This window comes from Entamoeba nuttalli (assembly GCF_000257125.1).
Source record: "Entamoeba nuttalli P19 unplaced genomic scaffold asmbl_7642, whole genome shotgun sequence".
Lineage (NCBI taxonomy): Eukaryota > Evosea > Mastigamoebida > Endamoebidae > Entamoeba > Entamoeba nuttalli.
This window is the reverse complement of record NW_008578736.1, coordinates 28,520-54,192: the sequence shown is the minus strand read 5'-3', so window position 1 is coordinate 54,192 and position 25,673 is coordinate 28,520. Positions and strand designations below refer to the sequence as shown.

Below are 25,673 nucleotides of genomic sequence, written 5' to 3'. Positions count from 1 at the left end.
GAACTTGAGGCATTACCAAAAGAACCAAGAAAAATGACATCTCTTAGTGAAAATTCAGATAATAGAAAAATACTTCCTGAACCAGTCTCACCAATTGGACTAGAACTTAGCTCCTATGATATTCATGGGTTTAATAAAGACACAGAAAGAACAGAGCAATTGGTTAATATTATTATGAATTATGGGTGTGGTTCTTGTGGACCAAGAGGCTTTTATGGAGGAACTTTAGAACACTTAAAAATTGAGGATAAGTTAATGAAATTCTTTAATACTAATGACGCATTAGTTTATAGTTATGGAAATAATGTAATTACTTCTATTATTCCAGTTTATGGAGGTGTTGGTGATGTGATTATTGTTGATGAATGCTGTAATTATCCAATTCAATTAGGGTGTAGATTAGCAAAGAAAGCAAAAGTTATTAAATTTAAACACAATGATATTGAAGACTTAAAAAAACAAGTTGCAGAGGCTAAAAAAACATTAGTATTTCCAAATAAAATTTCCATAGTTACTGAAGGAGTTTTTCAATGTGACTATTCTATTTCTCCATTGAAAGAAATTTCTGAATTAAGGTCTAGTAATGTACTTCTTATTGTTGATGATTCACTTGGTGTTGGAGCTATTGGAGCCACTTTAAAAGGATCAATGGAATATGCTGGATTAACTATGAATGATATTGACATTCTTAGTGGGTCTTTGGAATTTGTGTGTGATACAATTGGAGGATTTGTTGTTGGTAAGTACTCTGTTATTGATAAACAAAGATTGTTTGGAGCTGGGTATATATTTTCTGCTTCTGCCCCAACATTTAGTTGTACTGCAGCTTGTATTGCTCTTGATGCTTTTGAGAAAAATGGTGTTGATATGGGTATTAGAATAAGAGAACAAAGAAATAAGTTTAATCAATTAATGCAAGAAAAAGCAAAAAATATTCAAATTATAGGAAATGATTCCACCCCTTATGTCTTATTGAATTGTGAAGGAAAAAATGAAGAAATTGTGAAAGCCTTAAGAGAAAAAGGATATTTTGTTGTTCTTCAACAGCATTTAGATGAAGATTGGTGCCAAAACAAATATATTAGGTTATGTGTTGGTAAAGATTTTACTCAAGACAAGATGATAGAATTTATTAATATTCTTTCCAATTATTAAGGAAAATGATACAATAAAGTTTTTAAACAATTCTAATTGAAAAATAAGTTTTCAATTTTGTTATTTTATTCATTTTCTGGTACAGCCATTATCAAAACACCCAGAAAAAGAATGGAAATTGTAACACATATAATTAATACTTTATTTTTGCACCAATGACCCTCCCCTTTTTTTTGGTAGGGGGAGTTTGTTGTAGGAGACTTTTTTGAAGGAGACTTTTTTGAAGGAGACTTTTTTGTAGGAGACTTTTTTGTAGGAGACTCTTGTTGAATAGATATTTTTTTGTTTTTATCATTATTTCTGTTGTTATCTTGAATCTGATTTTTTAGCTGTAATATAGACTCTAACCCATTTTTAAGTTCCATTAATTCATCACTTCTTTTTTTTAATTCTTGTTTAAAATCGTATATAAGTTGTGATGTCAATTCTATTTTATCATATCTATTTTCTATGTCTTTTGACATCACCTAAATATTATTAATAGTTCTTGTCATTGTAAGATAAAAAATTTTTAGAAACTAAAAGACTTAAACTAGTTTAACGTCATTCAAACAATAAATTAATATATTAATATATTAACTATTAGTTAGTCTAAATAAAAATAAACTATTGTTATTATCTTTATTTTGTCATTCATTTACTTTCTTTTTTATTAAGTAAAAATCCATTTTATTTTTTTGTTCGACAATTTTACAATATTTCATATTAGGTGTTTCATTTTATAATTGTTATAACTGTTATTATTACTTTTTCTTATTAAATTAGAATTTCTCATTTTTTAATGACATGTACACTAATCCTTTGCTGAATATATTACGACTGTCATAGCAGTAACACTTTTATGTTAGTTTGTTAGCTTATTTACTTGTGTTTTGAACAATTAGCTCTATGTTATTTGTAAAGCTAGACTTATTTTTGTATCATATTCAATTATCAACGACTTATACATTGTAATTATTTTATCTTTTATATAACCGTCAAGTTGTTTATAAAATTTTAAGTTCTATTAATTAATTCTCAATACATAACTAAATCTTTTCTCTATATCTTAATTGTATTTTTTTATTTATTTCTTTTTTAAAATATTTTGTTTTTATTCTCTTTTCTATTTAAAGTAAACGTAAACCAAACTTAAATTGAACATTCTTTGTAATGAATTTTTAGAAAAAATTTTTATTTAAAGGAGTAAAACAAATAAACAAGTTGATAGTTTTATTCTTTGACATGTATGAAGAAATAAATTACAAATAAAAACATACTAATTAGTTTTATTTTTTAAAGACATTATTAAATAATTTATTATTTTGTTTAATTTCGATTGAATATAAATGTTTTTATTTAATTTAATATTCAGAAGATTTATTCATGAAAATAGTCATAGAAAGGAATAAAAGTAGGGAAAACAATATCTTCACAAACTCGAATAGTACTATTTTTGATTGTGCTTGCTAAGGTTTGTATCATCCCATTTTGTTCAACAGCAGAATCAAACATTTCAGAATATCTCATAACCCATTCATTTACAAACTCTCTATTTTCAATAGTAAATACACCTGTTTCTAAGCTCTTTGCTCCATTGTAAATTGGTTTAGCAATTTTTTTTATGAAAGGTATTTTAGCAGGTATTCGTGTTACTACTGCAATAAAATGGCTACCTGATTTAATGTATGGAACTACACCTGTTTTTTCTAATAATGCTGCTTTATCATTATAATACCCTAAACCTTTATAAAGCATTTGTTCACCAAACGTTTCTTTTAATACATGAATTTCTTGTGTTTTATCTTTATTAATAATGTCATTCAATTTAGTCATTTGTTTAACTTCTTCATGGCTATAAAAAAAAGAAGTATTTGTCTTTGTTTCATCTTGAATAATATTTTCTTCTTTTTCATTTAGACTTTGAAGAATTGAATATTGTATTTTCAATTCATCTTGAATTTTGTTAATATCTACTAAAAGATCTTTATATTCTAATTGTTTATTTGAATATATTTGAGTAATTTCAATTACTCTTTGTTGTTTTATTTCAATATCTTGTTGGACTTTAATTCCAATTTGTTCATTTAACTGTTTTATTTCTTGTGCTTTTTTCTTCAATTCAAATATAATTTCTAATTCTTTAAGAAGTCTCTTTTGTTCATTTTTTATTTCTTCAAATTCTCTTTCATACTCCACTTTTAATGTACTTTTTTGTTCTAATGTTGTAGATGTTAATAAAATCAGTTCTTGGGCTTGTTTTTTAATTTTTTCCATGGTTTTTAACTGAACAAATTCTCTTTCTAACTTTTTAGATTTTATCGAAAAAAAAATGTATTTGACATTAATTTCATTATTGTTTATTTCATTAAAGATTAAATGTATTGAAAAATTCATTCTATTATTTCTTATTATTGACAAAATTCATATGTTAAGTTGTGATATCCAATTCTTTTTTTATTTTATTGTTAAATTAAATATCTTTCTGTTTTACATCTTAAACCATAAAGGATAAAGTATCATAAATGTCATTATCTCTTGGTCATCATAAAACCATATCTTTTAATGTATTTGGGACACTCTTTTTTTTCAGTACATTTTGTAATTCACTATAAAAGTTAACTTTAAGAGCTTTAAGAAATGCATAGTCACTATTTCTTTACTATGAAATTTATTATTCCATCTAAGCGTAACCTTTTCAATGTTCTAACTTAAAAAAAAACAAATACATTACTATTTTAATTCTCTTCATAATTATGTTATTATATAAGTCTTATTCATGAATAATCTCAAGACATGATTGTTTATTTAGACTTTCATTAAAATTTTGTTATTCTTTGTAGAGTTGTATAGTTATTTAGATGAATATATCTTTGACTTATCAGAAATATTAAATAATTAATTATTGAATAAATAATATCTCTTAAAAACAAGAAGGATTGTTTTTTTTAATTATGAGAGTGTCAAATGTATTGTTTTGTTATTTTAAAAAGAAAAAACTCTCAACATACATTTTTGATGATTGATTAATACTGAGATAATAACAACAATTAATTCTAAAACAGAAAATCTTAAAAAGTAATTTAACTTATTATTAAAGACATTATGACAAATACAGGCAAAACATCAATGGCAACACCAGACTGTATAATTGGTGAGTCTGTTATTTTTAATTACAAGTTGGTTAGTTCACACTCGAAAGAAATTGGGTTGTGTTTTCAAATTACTGATGAACCTCATGTTTATGAAGTTATTAGAATAATCAATTCTAAAGTACTTTTTTTTGAAGACCATCTCTCTCGTCTTCTTTACTCCATTGAACAACTCCCAAAAACTTCTCAAAACAATATTTCCAGTGAATTACTTTATGAAAGCACTTATAAACTAATTAAAGCACTTCATTTAAAAAATGGAAATATTAGGATTGTCGTTAGTCCAACGTTAATGCTTATCCACGAAAAAGAACATCATTACCCAGACATCGAAACAATAAAAAAGGGTGTAATTTTAGGTGAGGTTGATATTATGAGAGATAATCCAAATGTAAAATCAATGAGAGAAGACTATATCAATAACGTAAAAAAAGCCCATGAACAAGTATTTTTTGGTTCTAAAGTTTTTGAAGTTGTTTTAGTAAATCAAAACCACCAATATACAGAAGGAAGTCGTTCAAATATTTTCTTCATAAATTCAAATGAATTAAGAACAGCACCTGATAGTATGGTACTAAAAGGAATTACAAGAAAATATGTTATTCAAGCGGCTGAATCAATTGGTCTTGTTATTAATCAAACATGTATTACCCAACAAGAACTTCCTCATTATAAAGCTTTTCTTTCTGGTACTTCTCTTAATATCCTTCCAATTTATTCTATTGGAAATATTCAATTAGATAGTGCAAATGATCAAACAATTCAAAAATTACTTAAGGCATATCTCAGTATTGTTCAAGACTATTTGTCGAGACACTAATAACCTTTTCTTCTAATAATTTATTTTTCTTTTTGAAAAGAGTTAATGATATGTACTTCATAAAGACTCAATTAATTCACATTCAAAGTTATTCTTTCATTTTTTATCATTGACGTGGATACCAAAGAGTCTTTATTAAACTAGGTTTAGGAGAAATTAAAAAAATAAAAAAGGATCGAACAAATCCAGTTTTTATGAATTCTCGAAGACCAAATAGTAGAAGAAGTAAATACTTTGACTATGAAATTCCTTCTGGAAAATTTAATAATGAGTGGGCAATCACATTATATAATGCAACAGATAAAGATATTGATTCATTAAAACGAATTGCGAATGAAGCTGCTTCTGCAGTAGTTTGTGAAACAAGAAACAGAAGTGGAACAAAAAAGATTAGAGGATTTTTTGTATTTCCTTATACTAAAAATATGTCACTACTACAACGAGAAATGGAAGGAAGAGGTATTTGGGGAGTTCCTAAATTAAAGCCAAGTGAGATGGAACGATGGGCTGATGTTGGTGATATTATTGTTGATAAACAAGGTTCTGCCCCAAAAGGCAAAGTCTCCAAACGAGAAAAATATCGTGGTAATTCATCTTTTAATAAACACCCTACTGTATTAACTACAACTCCATCATTTTCAAATAAACCTTCAAATGGTTTTCTCAATACTAGTAGTAGTGCACCACCTCAAACATCTAAACTAACTAAGACCAACCCACCTATTTCTGTTTCATTAGGTAATAGTTCTTCAGTCATAGCTGATTCTCAAATATCTAACACTTCTTTAAAAAAGAATTTCCAAGAAAGTATTTATTTAAAAAGAAAAACAGCTAAAGTACTTCCTGTAATAACAAATAAAAAAAGTTACTTTATATTTGGAAGTTGTAGTGATGAAATAGCACTTAAAATGGCTGAAGAAATGAAAACTCCATATTATATTAAAGACCCTTCAAAATATTGGGATGACTATGATGATGAGAAAGTAATAGTAATTCTTGGATTAAATTCATTAAATATTAAGTGTTATTCACAACTTCCATCACTCCTTGGTAATTATGCAATTAAAGTCCCAGGAAGAATTTGGCCATTAATGGTTAATCCAACAACAGTAATTATTTCATCATATGATACAATTGATAACATATACAGCTCTTATCCAGTTATACAAGAAATAATAAAAAAGTGTTGTACTATTATTGATTCTTCTTCTCAAATACAGGCTTTAAAGACAATAAATATGTCATCAAGCCTAACAAATACTCAAAACGTTACATCACAAGAAGTGAAAAGTCATCCTTTAATTGAACCATTTGAGTCTATATCTCAACCAAAAATATCCCAACCAGATTCTTTTATGAGTAGATTAAAGGAAAGAGAAAAGGACCACACTAGAACCAGATCAGATTCTCGAGACCGTAATTGTCCTTATTCACATTATAATTCACGAACTTCTAGAGATAGTTACGAATTAAATCCTGAATCTGATTATGAAAAACGATTTTGATTGAATTATTTTTTGTTTTTTTAAAGTTATTTTTTAAGAAAACACTAAAGTTAAATAATTCTTTTAAAGAAGCTAAATTTCGGCAATAGAAATGTTTGGTTACAAAAAAGATAAAATAATAAAATGAACTAAAATGAATTAAAAAAGATGAAGTGTCACATAAAAATGTAGATGGATTTAAAAGTTAAAAAGAAAAGACACAATAGAAGAATTTAGAATATTCTATTTATTGTGAAAAGGTAGAGTAAGAATGTAATATGAAAAATCAATCTTGTTTGAATGTAAAAATAAGTTCTATCAAGGTGAGTTGAAAGAGGGATAAAAGTTCTGATAAAGAAAAGAAATAATTAAATCTTAAACAAAATAAATAGTAAAATAAACAAAAAAAAGAAAAAATTACCCTAACACCCAAAATTCTGAGGGAGTCTAGGGAGTTGTTAAGAAGAATATAAAAAGAGATAGTTCATCTATAAACTAATAGACTATGCAATTTGAAAAAGTTACATACATTGCTGTTCCACAAAAATATGGTCAAAAGAAAGTTGGAGTTGAAGAAGGACCTAAATTTCTCGAAAAATTAGGTTTTATGAATATCTTAGAACAAGTAGCAAAAAGTATTAATAAAAAAACCATTACAGAACCAAAAACACCACAAGAATTAGGAATAACTAATGCAAGAAATTTAAATGAGGTTGAGTCTGTAAATATTGAGTTAAGAGATACAATTGCAAAAGAATATGATGTTAATAATTTACTTATTAATATTGGTGGCGACCATTCTATTGGACTTGGAACTATTGCCGGTGTTGTTAAAGCAATGAAACCAAATGCTAGGGTTGGTGTTGTTTGGTTTGATGCACATCCTGATATGAATACTCCAGAAAATTCACCTTCTGGAAATATCCATGGAATGCCATTAGCTTGTGCTGTTGGTCTTGGACCACAAAGACTTACTTCTATTATGCCACATTATATTACTCCTAAAGATATTATGTATGTTGGAATTAGAAGTATTGATGTTGGAGAACAATTTGAAATTCAAGATAAACATATTGACCATTTCACTGCTGAAGATGTTAAAAGAGTTGGAATGAAAGAAGTCATTGAAGCAATTAGTAAAAAGTTTGTCGATTATGATGTAATCCATTTATCATTTGACATTGATGGTATTGACCCAGAATTTATTTTGGGAACTGGCACTCCAGTACCAAAAGGAATTTCTTTAGAAGATTCTTTATATTTTATGTCTGAAATGGGTAAAATGAAAAAATTACATTCTGTTGATATAGTTGAATATAACCCTAAAATTGAAGAAGAAATTACTGGAAAAAATGTTTTGAAATGTATTTCTTCACTTTTTGGTATAAAGTGTTGACATACTAATTGCTGGCTCCAACAACTTTTTCTTTATTGTAGAATTCAGCACTTTTGTTCATTTTATTTTTATTTTGTAATTTCATTACTTTAAAAATGAGATAAAGTAATTTTTGAAAATAATAACATCAGAAACACTATATTAACATTAAAATAAATCCAATCTTTGAATCATCAATTATTGTCTGGTCATAATGTTGCCATTGTGTAAAAAACAAATCTTATTCAGTATTGTAAGAATATCAGTAATTATTATTTATGAGAGAATATCAATTATTATAATAGAAGATTGGATATTTATAATGACTGATAGTATTACTGAATTATTAGGAGGGGATATTGTCAAAGAAATAGGATTTATTTATTTATTTATTCTCGATGATAAATGAAATTAATCATAATAATAAAGTGGTATGATATATTTATCATACAACAACGGTATAAAAGAATGAATCGTTTTAATATTTATTCAATTCAAAATAAAAATCAAATAATAAGTTAAATGAAGAATAATTAAGCTGATGACGTTTGAAAAGAATTTAATAGAAATAAAAGTTGTTGAAGAAACTGAATTACTCACTTTTTAACATGATGAAAAAAATACTAATTATTAGGTAAACCGTAATTGATTTCTTTATTTAAAATAAATCAACAAGTAATACCAACAAGTATTAAGAAGGTTTTATTTAAGCAATTCAGAATAATTAATTCTTGACTAGAATTATTTTGATATGTTCTATTTCATATACTTCTTTAAAGACTTTAACTATATGTTACAATATTTGCTTGTGTTTTATGTTTGTTTTAAGAATAAAAAAAATAGGTAATAAGAAAAGAATAAAAGTATTTTAATATCACATGTTTTGTTTGTTTTTATTTCTTTTATTCTTTGTGGTTATTTTCTTCACCTTTTTATTATTATTTGAGAATTAATCTTTTCTTTATTCTTTTGTTTTTGTTCATTTAGTCTTGTTAAGTAATATATTTTTTAGTATTTATTTATGATTTGATTAACTTTCTAGAGAAAAGAATAAAATGAAAAATAAAAAAACTAAAAAAATGTAAATAAGAAAAAGGACATGAAGTAAGCCATTCCTAATGGCATGACGTGGAAAACAAAATTATTAAAAGGACTTATCTTAATAATGTATCATCTCAAATTTTAAAAAAAAGATGGACGATACAGTAAGTTATGAAAATCTTATTCCTAGTGAAGAACGAGATATTATGAAATTAGAACATTATCCCCATACTATTTCATATGGTAATTATTTGTGTAATTCTTTGAAGTCACCATCCCCAAATTATTCAAATCAACCACCATCATTATTTGTTGCTGTTGACACAACAAATAATACAATGTTTACTAAATCTATTATTTATGTTGTAAAGAAGCTTGTTCCAGAATTTAAAGATACTGCAGCTGATAAGTTTACTTTCAGACATTTCACTGAAGGAATTACAAATAAACTTGTTTGTATAACAGACACAACAAATGGTTTTGCTGTTAATGTAAGAACATATGGATCTTATACAGAATATGTCATCGATAGAAAACAAGAACTTCTTATTACAGAGGCGTGTAGTTCAGTAATATTATATGGAACTTTTTTAAATGGGGTTGTATATTCATATATTCCAGGAAGAACACTTACAATAGGTGATTTAATTGATCTCAACACATTTAGAAATACAGCAATTGCTATTGCAAAACATCATAAAATTAATCCCCCACTCATTAAAGCTCCATTGTTATTTGTTACATTAAGAAAATGGATTATCAATGTACCAACAGAATATGTAGACTCTAAGAAAGTACCATTTGACGTTAAAATATTAAAGAATGAGTTAATATTCTTAGAGAATATATTAAAAAATAAATCAGATGTAGTGTTATGTCATAATGACTTATTATTAAAAAATTTCATTAAAGGAGAAGATAATGTTTCTTTGATTGACTATGAATATAGTGGGTATAATTATCGTGCATTTGATTTAGCAAATCATTTTTGTGAATGGTGTGGGTTTGATTGTAATTGGGATAGTTATCCAAATGAAGAAACACAACGTCGGTTTATTGGTATTTATCTTTCTACTTATTATAAAAAACCTATTGAAGAATTATCTTCTGAAATAGAAAAAATTATTGAAGATGTAAAATGGTTTGAGTTAGCTTCTCATTATTTCTGGGGTACATGGGCGCTTATTCAAGCAGCATTGTCAACTATTGATTTTGGTTATATTGAATATGCCCATAAACGTTTTGATCGTTATTTTGTTGTTAAGTCTCTTTTATTAAAAGAACATCCTCAAGTTGCTAAATAAATACGTTTTTATTACATATATTTGGTTATTTTATAAGTATTAGTTTTATAAAAGCCTTTAATAAAATTCTCATAAACATCAAGCATTTTATATTCTTAAAAAAGACTTTGTTTATCTTCGATAACTTTCTAGATCTTCTATGTAAAACGAAAAAAGAAAATACAAAAAAAAATAGACTAAGTTAATGGAAAAAAGAGGGAAAAGAGGTAGTATTAAGGGATTTAAAATTGGATTTAAATCTTAGGAAAATAGAATAAGAGAATATAAGAAAAATATCTAAGAAGTAATGTAAAATTACCTAATTTTTTAGGAAAAGAAGAATTTTAAAGAAGAGAAGTATTTAAAGAACTTAATATCTCTTATTAGACAGATAGAAAACTTTACTAAGAATATATATGATTAAAAATGTCTCACCCTCAGACCCTGATTCTGACCATGACGATCTAACTTGGATACAATGGTTTTGTTCACTTTCTGGAAATGAATATTTTGTTGAAGTTGATGAACAATTTATTGATGACGAATTTAATTTATACGGACTAGACAAATTTGTTACAAACTATGAATCTGCACTTAATATTATTTTGAACTGTGGTTATAGTGAAAGTAAATCACGTGGAACTGATCCACATTTACTTCAAAAATCTGCAATGAAGTTATATGGATTAATTCATGCTCGATTTATTCTTTCTCCAAATGGAATGAAAAAAATGAAAAAAAAAATAAATGAAAATACATTTGGTCGTTGTCAACGATTAAAATGTTCTGATCAAAATTTACTCCCAGTTGGTATTTATAATACTCCAGGAGAAGAGTCTGTTAAATTGTTTTGTCCACGATGTGGTGATTTATATATTCCAATGCCACCACATGATTCTCATATTGATGGTGCGTTTATTGGTACAAATTTTCCACATCTATTTATGTTACAATATCCTGATGTTGTTGAAGAAAGTTCTAGCTCATCTGATTCACTTTCTAATTCTCTGAATAGTTCAAGTTCTGATGAGTATGTCCCTACGATTTTTGGGTTTAAAATTAATACTAATCCAAAGAAAGGTATTGTCTCAAAACCTTTAATTCCAGTTAGACGAACTTTTGTTTGTTATTAAAATAATATTAATTAAATTCTTATTAAATCATTTGTATTTGTGTTAGAAAAATTAATAAAAAACAAATAAAAATTGTTTATTTTGGAAAAATATATCTTGGTTATTTTTGACTATATCGTGGAATAGATGGATAGCCATTCAGTGGTATGTTTGGTGGTACAATTGATGGTGGAATTCCGTAAGGTGATGGAGGACAGTAATTAAATTTATAATATTTAGGATTTTGTTGAGGTTGTGGGAAGAATTGTTGAGGTGGATAATAGATTGGAGGTGGAACAAACATTGGTCCTACAATTGGGTAAGGTCCTTGGTAACAATTAAACATAGGATATTTCATGTTCTTATTATTTTTTTTCATCATTTTCTTTTCTCTTTTTTTTTCTTTCTTTGAAAGGTACTTCTTATATTTTAAACTTTCATCACACAGTTCTTCATCAATAAAACCAAAAACATCATCTTCTTTTTCAGTACCAGCAATTTGTTCTTTTAAGTACTCCTTAATAATTTTCTTAGCTACCTTTTCAGACTTATATTGAACGTAGGCTTTAATTAATTTTCTTTGTTCTTTTGGGAATGAACTTAAACACTTTTTCCAAGAACTTTTCAATTCTGTTATTTCTTCATCACAAGACTTTTCATCAGACAGACTATCTTCTTGTTGAATATCTGTAGAATAAGGATAAGCTATATCCATAATAAAATCAAGTTCTTGTCTAGGAACTTGTAATTATAAATATACCGAAAAACTTTTTTGTTAATGAGGAATTATTCTATCCTATTTTATAATGAGATTTTCTTTCTATTAGTAAATAGTAATTTTAACGATTTTTAATCAAAGAATAATCAATTCGGGCGATGAATATGTACTGAAGCTAGTTCTTGAGGTAATTTATCTACGGCTTCCCATAAGAAACAAATTGACTCAACAACCATTTGGTTTGACTGGTTTTGAATTAAGAATGACTTTAAACAGTCAAAATATAAGGAGTTGGAGATTTCTGATATACAATTTAATCCTGCTCGTAGTTTAGAGCGTGTAACAATAGACTCATCATCAAAAGAATGTACACAACATAGTGGTATTAATAATTTTAAATATTCTATTGAGAATTTCTGGAGAGAACTCTCAAGCTCAGGAGTGTCATCATATAAAGTGTACATCTCTTCAAAGAATTCCATCACATCAACACAATTTTCTAATGAAGTAGAACAATACTGTAATAACACTGGGATGATATCAATGAGGATTGGTGCGTCATAAAATGCAATTGAAAAATTAATCAAAGTTTGCAATGCATTTGGTGTTTGTAAAAGAATAATTAATTGAATGACTTGGGTTGTCATTTGAAGAAAAGGTTGTTCAATTAATTCTGAAGCTATTAATATTAAAGAATGTCACAAAATAAATGAATAAATATTCACAAACCTCGTATAAATAAGTTTGAAAATAAGTCTAATGAATAGTCAACATAAGTAGAATTTTTTAATGACAAATAAACTATCTGTAATAAAGATGAAAGTAATTCTTTTGGAAATGTAGATGAATACTGAACAGCATCAGATAAAATTAAAATAGATGAAAGGTTATTTGTTTGTATAAACATTGTCATAATTTCTTTTTGAAACGAAGTTATCAGTTTTTGTAATTGAACTGAAAGATCATATGGTAATATATCAATAGTTTCATATATCCCATGTAATAATTGAATTTGTAAATCTAATGATGAATAGGATTGTAACACTATCATTGGATTACATTTTGTTTGTAATATATACATTGCAATAGTATAACTAATTACAGAGTTCATTCTATTAACATAATAGTCAAAAATTTTTGTACATTTATAATACAAAAAAAACTAAAACAAACTTATTTAATAAGAATATAGGTAATTGGTTTGACTGCTGGTGAAGAGCCATAATATGCTGTAACAGTTGTTGAATTATTTCAGTTGAAAATCTCCTTCTTTTAATAAAATTATAAAAGGCATTTAATGAAAAAAAGAGAAGCTCTTGGTCTCCTAATTGAACTGCGTGTTGAAGTAGTTTCCCTGCATTATCACTTTCTAAGTATTGTGTTAGTTGATGTTCCACTTCTTTACGTATTGTTGGATTATTACTTGAATAGAAAGTGTGAACTAACTCTCTTAGATGAACAATTGTTTGGTGGTTCTCTTCCCCAAAAGGATTCATATGATTTTTTATCAAACTCTTTTTTAAAGGGTTTATATTTTTGTTTTATATAACAAAGTATTTTATTTAAAGAAAGAAACTGCAAAAACTATTCTATGGAAAGACAAGTTGATATCATCGATCAAATTTTTGCGAACATTGATTACCTAAACGATGCCATGTGTTTACCATTAATTGAACTAACAAACAGACTAGGAACAGCAAGTCAAAAAGAGCCACAATTAACAGATGATGATTATAAAAAATACGCTAAAGATATTATTGGAATATCAAAAGGAGTTTGTTGGTTTTATCTTTTTTGATTTTCTAATTGTTTTTATAAGACATTACCAATTAATTTAATAGTTGGATGGATTAATTGATATATTACCACCTTCAGAAATTGATACAGAGAAGAACAATGATAAGATAAAAGAACTTACTGAAAGAAATACATTAATTGATGCAAAATTAAAAGAAATATTAAAAGAAAGTGATGAGTGTCTATCTCATCTTTACAATCTTGATAATGCAGTGAAACAAGAAGTTATTTATTCTAAAAAATAATTAATTTACTATGTCAAGTGAAAAGAAGTCATGTTGATTTTATATCTGTTTAAAAAGATAACTATATAAAATATAGTTTTTCTTCTACAAAGAATAAATACTATTGATGGACTTATTATTAACAAATACAGAATATATTATAGTAGAAGAAAAACCTTTTGTCATGAAAAATCCTTGTTTGGAATTAATGTTCTTTGTCTCACTTGGATTAGCACTTATAGCAGTGCCTTATTATTTCTACTTAACTCACTCAAATTGTTTCAGGTAAAGGTAAGTCCATCTCATTTATATTTTATACTGGCAATGTTTTAAATTGGATTAATTATACATCCTTTCTCATTATTAACTTTTAAAATTTTTAAGAAAAATATTTTAAGTATATTTCGAGGTTTATTTATTGTAAATTTACTTTGAAGTATTTCTTCTTTATTTTCCATTATCCATAAGCGTTTGTTTTACTAGTTCATTTATAGAATAACTGGCGTTATATTTCATATTTTTAACAGTCGTTTATGATTGTATATCATTTCGTAATATTTCTGTATTTCCTTAATTTGACATTATTATTAATTCTAAGTTTATTAACTTTGCAAAGATAGTCATTAAATAGTCATTATTTTAGCTAACTATTTTCATAACATGCTCTCATTGTTATACCTATATGTTTAATTATTATTAATAATAACATAAAAACTATTGGACAAATAGTTAAATAAAGATTATTAAATAAGGAGCAACAAAAATTAAGTTGGTAAGAAACAAGTTAAAAGAAGGAGACTCAAACATGAATATCCTTAGTCAATAAGTTATTTATTTATGTTTGATTTCAAAATTAAAAAGAAGAACATTCAATAGATAACTAGAAGCAAGTAAATATAAATTAGTTAAACTAAGTAATAATGAAAGTTATTATTAGCAACAATTACATAATAAGAAGATTCATTCATAGTGTAGATGTAAATTCATTTGATCCAAATAAAATGAGAGTATTACTAGTACATAAAAAATAGTAATAAATAAATTAATTTGGGTTTAATAGAATTGGTTTATATTGTTCATTGTTCTTGGGAGACTAACTCTGTCCCATTGTCATTATCTGGAAGATCTTTAATGCAAAGGAATAATTAACGATGAAATTATTAGATGATGTTTAAATTATAAAGTAATTATAAATAAATAAATATAAATATAGAATAGAATAAAGATAAATAGAAATACAGTAGAAATGATAGAAAAATAATTGAAACGATAAATAGAACTAAATTTCATTTCAATTAGAATAAATGAAAATGAAATATCATAAATCAAAATGCCAATAAAATGAATAAATAAAATATAAAAACAAATTAATGAATATAAAATTAATACAACTAAGTAATAACATAAACAAACAAACTATAAAATATTATAATATAACAATGAATATTCAGTAATATTTCATCAATTATTAAATATAAATAATATTATATTAAAAATAAATAAAGTATTTATAAATGAGATTGTAATTTCAACATAATGTGGATGATTGTATATAAACTATTAAAAATACAACAAACATAATATGTTAAATAAGAAAATAAGAAATACAAACATATTAAATTTGTATTTTATTATTTTTATTTATCTGATTCTTCTAATTTCTTGATTTTATCTTTTATATTCATTTCTTCAACATGATTTATTTTCTCTATTAGTTAATTCTATGTTTTATCTAACATTTCTTCATCAGAGTTACATTTTTTTATGATTCTTTCAATTTTATTCATTACTGTCTTTATTTTATTGATTGTTTCTAGGCTTTTTTCTATCGCTTGTTTTCGTTTTATTTCTATTTCAATAATCCTATCAATTATTCATTCTCCTCTTTTATAGATTGTTCATACGTTTAATCTGGTTTTACTTTACATAATTCATTTTTAATATTTCATAAATAATATTGATAGCTCTTAGTAGTATCATCAATTGATTGTTGGATGTTTGTAATCATTTATACGACTTCTTTAATTAATTTGTTGTTCTTGATTATTAACTCTTCTATTTTAATTTAATTTGATGTTTATAAGTTCAAAATATTTATGTTTAAATAGTTAAACACACTTTATTAACATCAAGTCATGTATTATTTTTATCAACAATCTATTTTATATCAACCATCATTCATTTTATTTTAATTTAACAATAATTAATATCAATAAATGAGAATAAAATAAAGCATAAGAAAGAAAAATAAAATTATGTCATCAGAAGTGATGATAAAAGCACAAAATAAGTATCGAAATGAACATGAAAAATTAGATAATAATAAGTTAATATTAAAAGAAAAATAAAAGAATGAGAAAGTAGAAATGATAGATAAATAAAAGGTAATTATGATAACATCATAAATAAATTATTTAATGGATAGTATATACAAATGATAGATGATGAAAGTATATAAAGATAAATAAAGCCACCAAATTCTAGTAAATAAGTCATGAAAAATAAGAAAATACAGATTAAAAAACAAGAGAAAAGAACAATAAAAGAAATAATACAAGAAATAACTGTTATTAAAACACTCTTTATTCTTTTTTATTAATTATTTTCATGTTAAGTTTATTAAGAATTAAGATATTTTCTTTTGATTATTAATTTTAATAAAAAAATCTGGATATATCACATAAATTATTTAAATGATTATTAATGTCATTCTAAAAATGGAATAATGAAAAATGAGATTGAAAAGAGGTGACAAAACTTAAAAATAATAGAAGCTGTACAATGAATGAGATGAGTGAGATTGTGCTTAAAGATGATAAAAATGTTATAATTGAAAATATGTATTACAGTTGTAGAAGTGTTACTATCAGACAAAAGTATTGTGAAATATGGAAAATTAAAAAACGACAGATGATGATTGACATTAATTTAAATAAAATTACAGAAGAAGAAAAGAAATTGATTATTAAGTGTGTTGAATACTACCAAGATACATTCCAAATATATGACTGTATTTCTCCAGTTAATCATTTCATTTTCACAAGAAGTAATCAAATAGAACATCTCATTCTTTTCACTCCTCTTCCACTTAAATCTCAACTAAATGAATACTTTTCATCTAATTCGAGAATTAGTGGAAGTGAAAAACAATTACATTCTACCACCATTATTACTCTACTCAATATTCTTAAAAATAAATCATTAATTCATAAAGTAATTCTTAGTTATCAACAACTCAATATATCTCTCTTTGAAATTGACTCAAGTCCATTCCCATTAATACAATTAACTCCATTAGCATTTATTAATCAAATTCTTACTCCCCTACAATCTAATATTCCAAATAATTGTAGTTATTGTCAAGATCGGACTAAAAAACTCACACGTCTTCAACTTGAGAGTATTAATTCATTAATGTCCTTAGTACAAGTAAATCAATGTTCTATCATAGAAACTATAAACAGTTATACTGAATTTGAACGTGAATTAGAAAAACTTTCTAACACAATAAAAAAGATTTCCTCTAAGAAAAGTTCATCATCAGTGAAAGAAATCATTGTAGATGATTATTATGTTATTTCAGAAATTGGTAAGGGAAGTTTTGGAACAATATTTAAAAGTATTGAAAAGAGTAGTGGAAAAGTAGTTGTTTTAAAAGAAAGTTTTAATGAAAAAAGTGATAACTTAATAAAAGAAGAACGAATTATGGAAATGTGTCATCACCCTAATATTATTAAATGTTATGGTTATTCTACATTATATAATAGAAAAACTGAAAATAATTATTTAATGAATGGAAGTTGTATTGCATTAGAATATTGTAAATTTGGTAATTTAAGTGATTTTCTTTCAAAAAAAATAATGAAAAATGATAGACTATCTTTTGGTCAAACTAAACTTGTTTTTGGTCAAATTGTATCTTCATGTATTTATTTACATTCTGTATTTGGTATTATTCATCGTGACATTAAATTAGAAAACTTCCTTGTTTATGATGAGTTTCCTTCTATTATTATTAAACTCTGTGATTTTGGTGTTGCATTGAAAGCTACAAAAGACATGGAGTATGGAGTTGGTTCTCCATTATATGCTGCTCCAGAAATTGTATTTCAACAAACATACAATGATAATAGTGATTTATATTCATTAGGAATTGTTTTGTATTACTTAATATATCTTCAATTCCCTTTCAAAATTAATTCACTAAATGAACTTAAAGAAAGGTATCTTCTTAGTGAGAACATTGACTTTTTATGGACAGAAAATAAGAAAGAATATGTTCTTCTTGTTGATTTACTTAAAAAACTTATTGTTTTTGAACGGAAAAAAAGAATGACATGGGACCAATTTAAAACTCATCCATTCGTTGTTGATTGTTTAAAACAAATAACCTTTGTTCATTAAATTGTTATATTTTAATTCAGTTAGTATGTGTTTTATTCTTCAAAATTTTATGATTTATGAACGACGAGTAAATGTAACAATTAGTCGTACAACACCTGAATGACTAACTTGTTCATAATGATAATCAAATCCTTGTTGTTTCATTAATTCAAAAAAATCAACAATTCTTCCTCCATTTCCAATGTAAACAACCTTGGCAGCAATAATAGCTTTACCATCTTCTTTTAATAATCGAGAAAGTAGATGAGCAAGTTTAGGTTGATATTCAGGATTATAAGTAACATCACCACCAATTATATAATCATATCTCCCTTCTACTATTAAATCCCAATCACCACTAATGAATTTTACATTACTGATATCAAGTTCATTTACTTGAAAATTTAATTTTGTAAGTTCAAGAACATCGCTATTATAATCAGCCACATCAACTTCAATACCATGTTTTTTCAATAGTACGGATGGCAATGCTTGTCCACATCCAACTTCTAATACTTTTTTCCCCTTAAACAATTCAATATGATGAGCAATATAATTATAAAGATCATCACCACCTTCCCATATTTGAAACCCACCTTCATAAACGCCAGTTTTAATAGTTTGAACACTAGCATGTTTAATTTTTTTAACTTGTTCAATTCCATCACATTTGGGGTAACAATCGCTTTGCATTTTTTAAGTATTAAAATTTCTATTGCTTTTTTTAATTTTTTTATTTTTATTGGTTGATAAGGAATATATATATTAAGTCTTTTAAAAAGAGAGTTTATTTAGGTAGGAGATTCTATAGTCAATCTTTATGACTTATTTTGTATTGAAAAGAAAATATAAAATAAGTTATTCTAATGGGACGTTGAGCATCTTGAAGTGAAGATTTCAACAAAAAAAAATCCTTAAGATATTTAAGAGATTAGACTAAGTTCTTATTTTATTGAACCACAGTCATAAAAGAAATTCTTTGTTTCAGTACATAGAGCATAATAATTATTATTCCAACAAAAATATATTTGCAAGAATGGAATCCATAAACAAAATTCAATAATATTTAGCTCGAACAATTTGTTTAATTTCGTTCTATGTGAAAGAAGTAGCAAACTCTTTGAATGATATATTTTCTTTTTTTTTTCTTTAAATGTTTTTTTTCCCTTATGTGACAAAGAATATAGTCATCAATCTCATTTAAATTGGAACGAAGAAATGGGTCTGTTGTTTTAGACAGCGTTTTCTTGATTTTTTTCAGACAGTGAATTTCATGACAAGACATTGTGTATTGAAACTTTAATTCCAATAAGCTAAGTTTCCTTTTTACTTTTGGATCAAACATATCTTCTGATGAGTTATTCATATAAAGACTACTAACTTCTGTTGTGATTGGTACATTTTTTGTAGGTCGAAGATTAATTGGTGAGATAGAATTGAGAGTTTCATCATCTAGATGGAGTTGTGTTGCCGAAGATTCACTAAGTGTTATGTCACCATAGCTTAAGAAGAATTGTTGAGAAAGAGGGAGTTGAAAATTTTCCAGTGGGGTAACGTTGAGTTCATTTTGTTGGTTCTCGCTTTCATCCATTTGTTTATTCTTCTTTTTGAAGTATTGTTTAATAGAGATTTCTTTTCATTCTCCAAAGATAAACAAATTTTGAGTTTAAGTCAAATGAAAATATTTTACATGAACCTTATTTTTATTGTTTTAATGACACTAAACCTAAATCGTAGAACTTGAAACAACAGTTATGACACTCGCATTGGTTTTAGTAGTGATTCTAATGAAATGACAGAATTATTTAACTCTTTTAATAAGTAAAAGAAACCTCACAAAAAGTGTAAAGAGTTTAATAAATAAAATTATTAGTGACTTGATGACGAACAATTCTACGAATTTATTTTATTACAGTAAAAGTATTGAGTAAATTATTTACTTTCTTTATATAGAATTATTTTTATTAAATTAGTTCAAAAAATAGAAGGTATAAACTAAAGGAATGTATTATTAATTTGTTTGTTAGAGAAGTGATTATTAGAAAATGAAATATTTCTTTTGTACGACGTATTAATATAAATTCAGAACTACAAGGTTCTAAATAGAAAACTTGTTTGAAGAAATACTTAAAAGAGTAATTCTAAAAGAATAAAATAATAGACATCCAACAAGTTTAACACTGAAACAGTTTATGAATAATAATGAAATAAAGAGTTATTGATAATAGTTGTGATAATCAAAGTATTATTCTTGGTTAGTTAAAGGTTATAGTGATTATTTTTCAAATATGAAATAAGTATAGTTTTGTGCTAAAAAATAAAGTGTATCAATTGACATATAATATGTTATTTAAACTCAATAGGAATTAAGTATATTAGTAGTTCTTTATAATGAAACAAAATGCGACGTGTAAGAAAAAAAGCCAATTTTCATTTTTTTCTTTTCGTTTAGTGAAAAAACTTAAAAAGGAAGATTGATATTGCTTAGATGAATATCATCATTTTTTTAGTTATTTATCAGGTAATAGCGTCTTGGTATACTGATAAAAATAATCATATTTACTATGGGTTAATTGGTGAGCTTTTTAGTGATGTTGGATATGATGTTTCTAAAGGACTTTTTAGTGACGTGTATGTATTTACATTTTCCGGAGATTGCTGTTATAAATCAAGAGACTATTATTACATTGATCCATACTTTTCAACTAATTCTAAAGTGTGTTATGTCCAATCAACATCTAAATTAAAACAATTATACCTTCTTGAAGATTCTCCAACAGTACAATGGAAATTTCAATTGGAAGAATTACCTTCTTCTATTCAATTTATATTAGAAAATACACGATCTACAATTGACACTGGATATGAAACATCACTTCAAGTTGGGAGTAGACCTGTACGATTTTTTATTCATTGTTACGAAAGGATGACAATTCATTATCAGAGTGAAGACCGACCGTATATTTACTTAGAAGGAAATAATAATATTCAGAACGTAACTATATTAAATGAAATAGATACAATAAAATATGTTTTTAGTGGTATTTCTATTGACACAATCGTTGGATATGGTGATAATACAATTACGTCAATTTGCTCTATTGGTTCGTTTAATCGATTTGTTCAACATGAATCAACTTTAACACTGAAACAAGACTGTTCTTGTTCTATTCACTCTGATAGTTCTTCAGTTAATTTTCATGAGTTTACGATGAATTATCCAGACTGTTTATACAACAATTCTCTTTTTTATTTAACTATTCTTCAACGTCAAGTTACGATATCATTTAGAGAAGATGCACCTCTTCTTTGGAAGGGGATAATTTTTGAACCACGGTTTGGTCTAACTATTATTCAAATAGCAACAAGTACTAAATTATATTTAACTGAACTAACTGAACTACCAACAACACGTTTATATGTAATTGGAAAAATTCATTTTAAATCAGTTTTATTTCCACAAACGAATGTTATTCATTGTTTTACAGATATTTCATATGATCAAGCTAATTTTACAAGTCAAAAAGGAAAGATTGTATTTGTTGGAACAAATACTTTTCATCAAGGAGTGGAAAAAATATGTGAAAATGGAAATAGAACTCGTTTTGGATATCTTTCTTCACTTGGTTGCACTTGTCAATACACAACTTCATTTATTCAAGACGATTGTTTTGAAAGTTCTCTTTATGAAACGAATATGTTAAACCTTGTTCTTACTTCTCAGGAAACAACATATAGTTCTATTGATGGAAGTTATTGGAATAGTATTACAACTTCAACTGTTTCTTATTTAAAAGGAACAATAAAATCTAATATTTGTACATTAAACGGAAAAACTACGATTTATGGTAAATTGAGTTGTAATACAATATACCTTAATGGAAATGTAACAGTTCTTGGAAGTGATCCTTTAAAATCAAATCAAATAATTATTCAAAAAGATTGTAGTCTTATTGGAAATATTCAGTCTATAAAGTATGAAATATTATCTAACTGTAATGTTATTTTTGAAAATAGTTTCTCTTCAAATATTGTTTTAATTATTCATGAAAATTCATTTCTTACTTTTAAAAGACCTGTTATTATCGAAAAAATAACTACAGGAATTAATGTTCAAATTAAAGCAGAAAGAATTGAATTTGTTGAATTAATAACAGATAATTTCTTCTCATTAAATGCTTTAACATGTACGATTCAAAGTGGAACTATTCGATTGAATTATGTTGTGTTAACAAATCAAATGGTTATTAAAAAAAATGTTAATTCGATTTCTATTGAATCAATAACATTTAAGAGTATTGGTCTTCCATTACTTTCTCTAGAACCAACATCAAATGAACTATTAATTAAAACTATTCCTCAATGTATATCATGTTCTAATACTCTTTTCCTTGAAGCAAATTCAAGAAAAATTGTAGGAGTAGAACCATCTTTATATTCATGTGACCAACAACTAATTGTTTTAAATAAGTTAGATAATTTCATTGGGTGTAAGACATTACAATTATATAATAAGAAGTGTGAATATGGAGACCCATCAATAACTCCACTTTATTCATGTCCATGTCATGGATCTTCTGATGTTTATTGTACTACTATTATCTATTCATCTTCATATCAATTATCTGATGATGAATATCCAAATGAAATTGAAATCTTAAAAACAGCAGAGTTAAAAGTTAAAAATAAAGAATTTATACTTAAAACAAATGCAAATGTAGAAATAAAAGGGTCTTTAAATAATATTGTTTTTAGTCCTTCTGATTCAACAATTCAATTAAGTGTTTCTCAATCAAATATGATTTATGCATCGACTGGATATGGAATTTCTTATTCAAAAGGAAATTTGATCACATCCTCTACAGAAGAATTATGTCTTATTGTTTATGTATCAAATAATGAAGCTAAATGTATTAAATGTAAAATAGGAGAAGATCAAAATGGAAATTGTCTAGAATCTATTAAAATTGAACATTGTAGAGCATTATCATCAATAGACAAACGATGTGATTTTTGTGATTATTATTATTACTCTTCTTTAGGAGTATGTTCTAAATGTCATGATGAACATTGTAAATCTTGTAATGAAACAAATTGTTTTGTTTGTGATGAGAATTATGTTGTAAATAAAAATGAATGTTCTCCTGTTACTACGTGTGATTATTATTCTAATGGAGTTTGTTATGAATGTCCAGAAAAAAGTTTTCCTATTAATGGGGAGTGTCAACCATGTAAGGTTACAGGATGTTTAAAATGTACAACAGCTACAACATGTTCAGTGTGCGATGTTACAAATGGGTATTTCTTATATGAAAATGAATGTAAATTTGTTAAAGGAATAATAACAAATTCACATATTATTTCTTGTCCTAGTCAATTTTATTTATTAAATGATAATTGTATTAGTTGTTCTGGTAGACATTGTATAATTTGTACAGCTGAAATATGTTATAATTGTCAAGAAGGGTATGTACTAAATAATGCTGGTGAATGTGTTCCACAACCAATAACATGTAATGCAAATAATTCAAGGTGTATAAATTGTCAAGAGTTTGAATATCTTAATTATACTGAATGTGTTGAATGTTCAAGTCATTGTACTAAATGTACAAATGATGGAAATTGTGTTTCATGTGAATCTGGATATGTATTAGAACAAGAATTTGATGATTTCAATGGATATAAAGTTAAATGTAAATTATTTAATTCAACAACTAATCATTGTGAATTATTATCAGAAGGAAAATGTTTAACATGTAAAGATAATTATTATACTTCATCATATCAATGTTTAGAGTGTGATTATAAATGTAAAAAGTGTACATCTAGACAAGATTATTGTTATGAATGTAATGATGGATTTTTTATAGAGAATGACCACTGTGTATCATCAAAAGATTATGTAGCAAATTGTAAAAGATTTATTGGTTCTGTATGTATAAAATGTAATGATGGATATTTTATTCAATCATCAAAATGTGTTCCTTGTTCACCAAATTGTGATATTTGTTATCAAGAAAATATATGTTCAACTTGTATAACAGACTTTTTTGTTAATGAAACATATCAATGCGAACGTCAAATAAATTTAAGTAATTGTATTGGATATGGAGAACAAGGATGTATAGAATGTGAACAAGGGTATTATATTAATGGAAAAAGATGTTCTACTTGTAGTTCTAAAACTAATAAATGTTCAGAATGTGATATGAATTATGGATATTGTATAGGATGTGAAAAAGATTTTATATTAATTGAAAAAGAATGTATTTATTTTGAACAAATTAAACATTGTTTAGGATCAGAAGGATCTAAATGTACATCATGTGAATATTGGTTTCAACCTAATGAAAGTGGACAAAAATGTGATTTAGTTCCAGTGTGGTGGAATTTTGTAGTAGTAATAATTATTATAGACATAATAATTAAAATTTGTGTTATTATGGGAACAGCATTAATTCAATTAATAGTAAAAAGAATTTATCTTAGAAAAATGGAATATGAAGAAAATCATAATTATACTAAATTTCAAATAAAATATTCTAATATAAACTTTAAATATGTTTCAAAAAGTCATCTTGTTATGAATATTAATAAACTAACATTTGGTTGTGAAACACAGCCATTACCTGTTGAAACAGAATCAAGAGAATTATTTTGTATTGGAAATTTAACTAAAAAAACAATAAAAATATTTTTAAATGCAATTGAAAAGAAAGAAAAATATGAATTTAAAATTAATCCATCAGAAATTATATTAAAAAATGGAGAAGCATGTGAATTTGAAGCTATTTTAATACCACATTGTTCATGTACAATTAGTGATTATTTTCAAGTAAGTTCTTCATATTTAAATGGAGGTAATTCAAATAGTGAACGAATTGGAATTGAATTTATTACAGAAATAAGTACTAAATTTGATCCTGATGAATTAATTGAAATAAAAAAGATAGGAGAAGGGTCATTTGGTATTGTGTATTTAGGAGAATTTAGAGGAAATAAAGTAGCAATTAAGAAAATGAAACAAATTAATTGTAAAACCGAAGAAGAACAGATAGAAGAATTTAGTTATGAAGTATCAATGTTAGATAAATTTAGAAGTGATTATATTATTCATTTTTATGGTGCTGTAATGATACCAGGAAAAATT

At 25.7% G+C, this 25,673-nt stretch overlaps 14 protein-coding genes across 14 annotated transcripts in view; 10 read left to right on the top strand and 4 right to left on the bottom strand.

Moving 5' to 3' along the window:
* The window catches only part of ENU1_173730 (serine palmitoyltransferase, putative), a gene marked incomplete at both ends in the record, with an annotated part of 585 nt that extends 548 nt beyond the window's left edge, over positions 1-37 (top strand). Inside the window, one exon of the mRNA XM_008861260.1 lies at positions 1-37. This exon is cut by the window's left edge and continues 548 nt beyond it. Within this exon, the coding sequence (XP_008859482.1) occupies positions 1-37 (37 nt within the window).
* Positions 38-174: 137 nt separating this feature from the next.
* ENU1_173720 (serine palmitoyltransferase, putative) lies at positions 175-1,155 on the top strand (the record flags this gene model as incomplete). The annotated part of the gene is made up of 1 exon (XM_008861259.1): positions 175-1,155. The coding sequence occupies one exon, from the start codon at positions 175-177 to the stop codon at positions 1,153-1,155; it is 981 nt and encodes a 326-aa protein (XP_008859481.1).
* A 1,359-nt stretch (positions 1,156-2,514) lies between these two features.
* On the bottom strand, positions 2,515-3,411 carry ENU1_173710 (hypothetical protein; the record flags this gene model as incomplete). The annotated part of the gene is made up of 1 exon (XM_008861258.1): positions 2,515-3,411. One exon carries the CDS (start codon positions 3,409-3,411, stop codon positions 2,515-2,517), a length of 897 nt encoding a protein of 298 aa, XP_008859480.1.
* Positions 3,412-4,239: 828 nt separating this feature from the next.
* Positions 4,240-5,106, top strand: ENU1_173700 (branched-chain amino acid aminotransferase, putative; the record flags this gene model as incomplete). Its single annotated transcript, XM_008861257.1, has 1 exon — positions 4,240-5,106. The coding sequence occupies one exon, from the start codon at positions 4,240-4,242 to the stop codon at positions 5,104-5,106; it is 867 nt and encodes a 288-aa protein (XP_008859479.1).
* A 194-nt stretch (positions 5,107-5,300) lies between these two features.
* ENU1_173690 (hypothetical protein) lies at positions 5,301-6,611 on the top strand (the record flags this gene model as incomplete). The annotated part of the gene is made up of 1 exon (XM_008861256.1): positions 5,301-6,611. The coding sequence occupies one exon, from the start codon at positions 5,301-5,303 to the stop codon at positions 6,609-6,611; it is 1,311 nt and encodes a 436-aa protein (XP_008859478.1).
* Positions 6,612-7,095: 484 nt separating this feature from the next.
* ENU1_173680 (Arginase, putative) lies at positions 7,096-7,986 on the top strand (the record flags this gene model as incomplete). Its single annotated transcript, XM_008861255.1, has 1 exon — positions 7,096-7,986. The coding sequence occupies one exon, from the start codon at positions 7,096-7,098 to the stop codon at positions 7,984-7,986; it is 891 nt and encodes a 296-aa protein (XP_008859477.1).
* Positions 7,987-9,158: 1,172 nt separating this feature from the next.
* On the top strand, positions 9,159-10,310 carry ENU1_173670 (choline/ethanolamine kinase, putative; the record flags this gene model as incomplete). The annotated part of the gene is made up of 1 exon (XM_008861254.1): positions 9,159-10,310. The coding sequence occupies one exon, from the start codon at positions 9,159-9,161 to the stop codon at positions 10,308-10,310; it is 1,152 nt and encodes a 383-aa protein (XP_008859476.1).
* A 395-nt stretch (positions 10,311-10,705) lies between these two features.
* ENU1_173660 (casein kinase II regulatory subunit family protein) lies at positions 10,706-11,422 on the top strand (the record flags this gene model as incomplete). Its single annotated transcript, XM_008861253.1, has 1 exon — positions 10,706-11,422. The coding sequence occupies one exon, from the start codon at positions 10,706-10,708 to the stop codon at positions 11,420-11,422; it is 717 nt and encodes a 238-aa protein (XP_008859475.1).
* An 843-nt stretch (positions 11,423-12,265) lies between these two features.
* On the bottom strand, positions 12,266-13,615 carry ENU1_173650 (hypothetical protein; the record flags this gene model as incomplete). The annotated part of the gene is made up of 3 exons (XM_008861252.1): positions 12,266-12,798; positions 12,849-13,231; positions 13,293-13,615. The coding sequence occupies 3 exons, from the start codon at positions 13,613-13,615 to the stop codon at positions 12,266-12,268; spliced, it is 1,239 nt and encodes a 412-aa protein (XP_008859474.1).
* A 95-nt stretch (positions 13,616-13,710) lies between these two features.
* ENU1_173640 (hypothetical protein) lies at positions 13,711-14,161 on the top strand (the record flags this gene model as incomplete). The annotated part of the gene is made up of 2 exons (XM_008861251.1): positions 13,711-13,893; positions 13,961-14,161. 2 exons carry the CDS (start codon positions 13,711-13,713, stop codon positions 14,159-14,161), a joined length of 384 nt encoding a protein of 127 aa, XP_008859473.1.
* A 2,769-nt stretch (positions 14,162-16,930) lies between these two features.
* Positions 16,931-18,544, top strand: ENU1_173630 (protein kinase domain containing protein; the record flags this gene model as incomplete). The annotated part of the gene is made up of 1 exon (XM_008861250.1): positions 16,931-18,544. The coding sequence occupies one exon, from the start codon at positions 16,931-16,933 to the stop codon at positions 18,542-18,544; it is 1,614 nt and encodes a 537-aa protein (XP_008859472.1).
* Positions 18,545-18,598: 54 nt separating this feature from the next.
* On the bottom strand, positions 18,599-19,216 carry ENU1_173620 (methyltransferase domain containing protein; the record flags this gene model as incomplete). Its single annotated transcript, XM_008861249.1, has 1 exon — positions 18,599-19,216. The coding sequence occupies one exon, from the start codon at positions 19,214-19,216 to the stop codon at positions 18,599-18,601; it is 618 nt and encodes a 205-aa protein (XP_008859471.1).
* Positions 19,217-19,607: 391 nt separating this feature from the next.
* ENU1_173610 (hypothetical protein) lies at positions 19,608-20,114 on the bottom strand (the record flags this gene model as incomplete). The annotated part of the gene is made up of 1 exon (XM_008861248.1): positions 19,608-20,114. The coding sequence occupies one exon, from the start codon at positions 20,112-20,114 to the stop codon at positions 19,608-19,610; it is 507 nt and encodes a 168-aa protein (XP_008859470.1).
* An 897-nt stretch (positions 20,115-21,011) lies between these two features.
* ENU1_173600 (tyrosine kinase, putative) overlaps positions 21,012-25,673 on the top strand; it is a gene marked incomplete at both ends in the record, with an annotated part of 5,262 nt that continues 600 nt past the window's right edge. Inside the window, one exon of the mRNA XM_008861247.1 lies at positions 21,012-25,673. This exon is cut by the window's right edge and continues 600 nt beyond it. Coding sequence (XP_008859469.1) covers positions 21,012-25,673 — 4,662 coding nt within the window.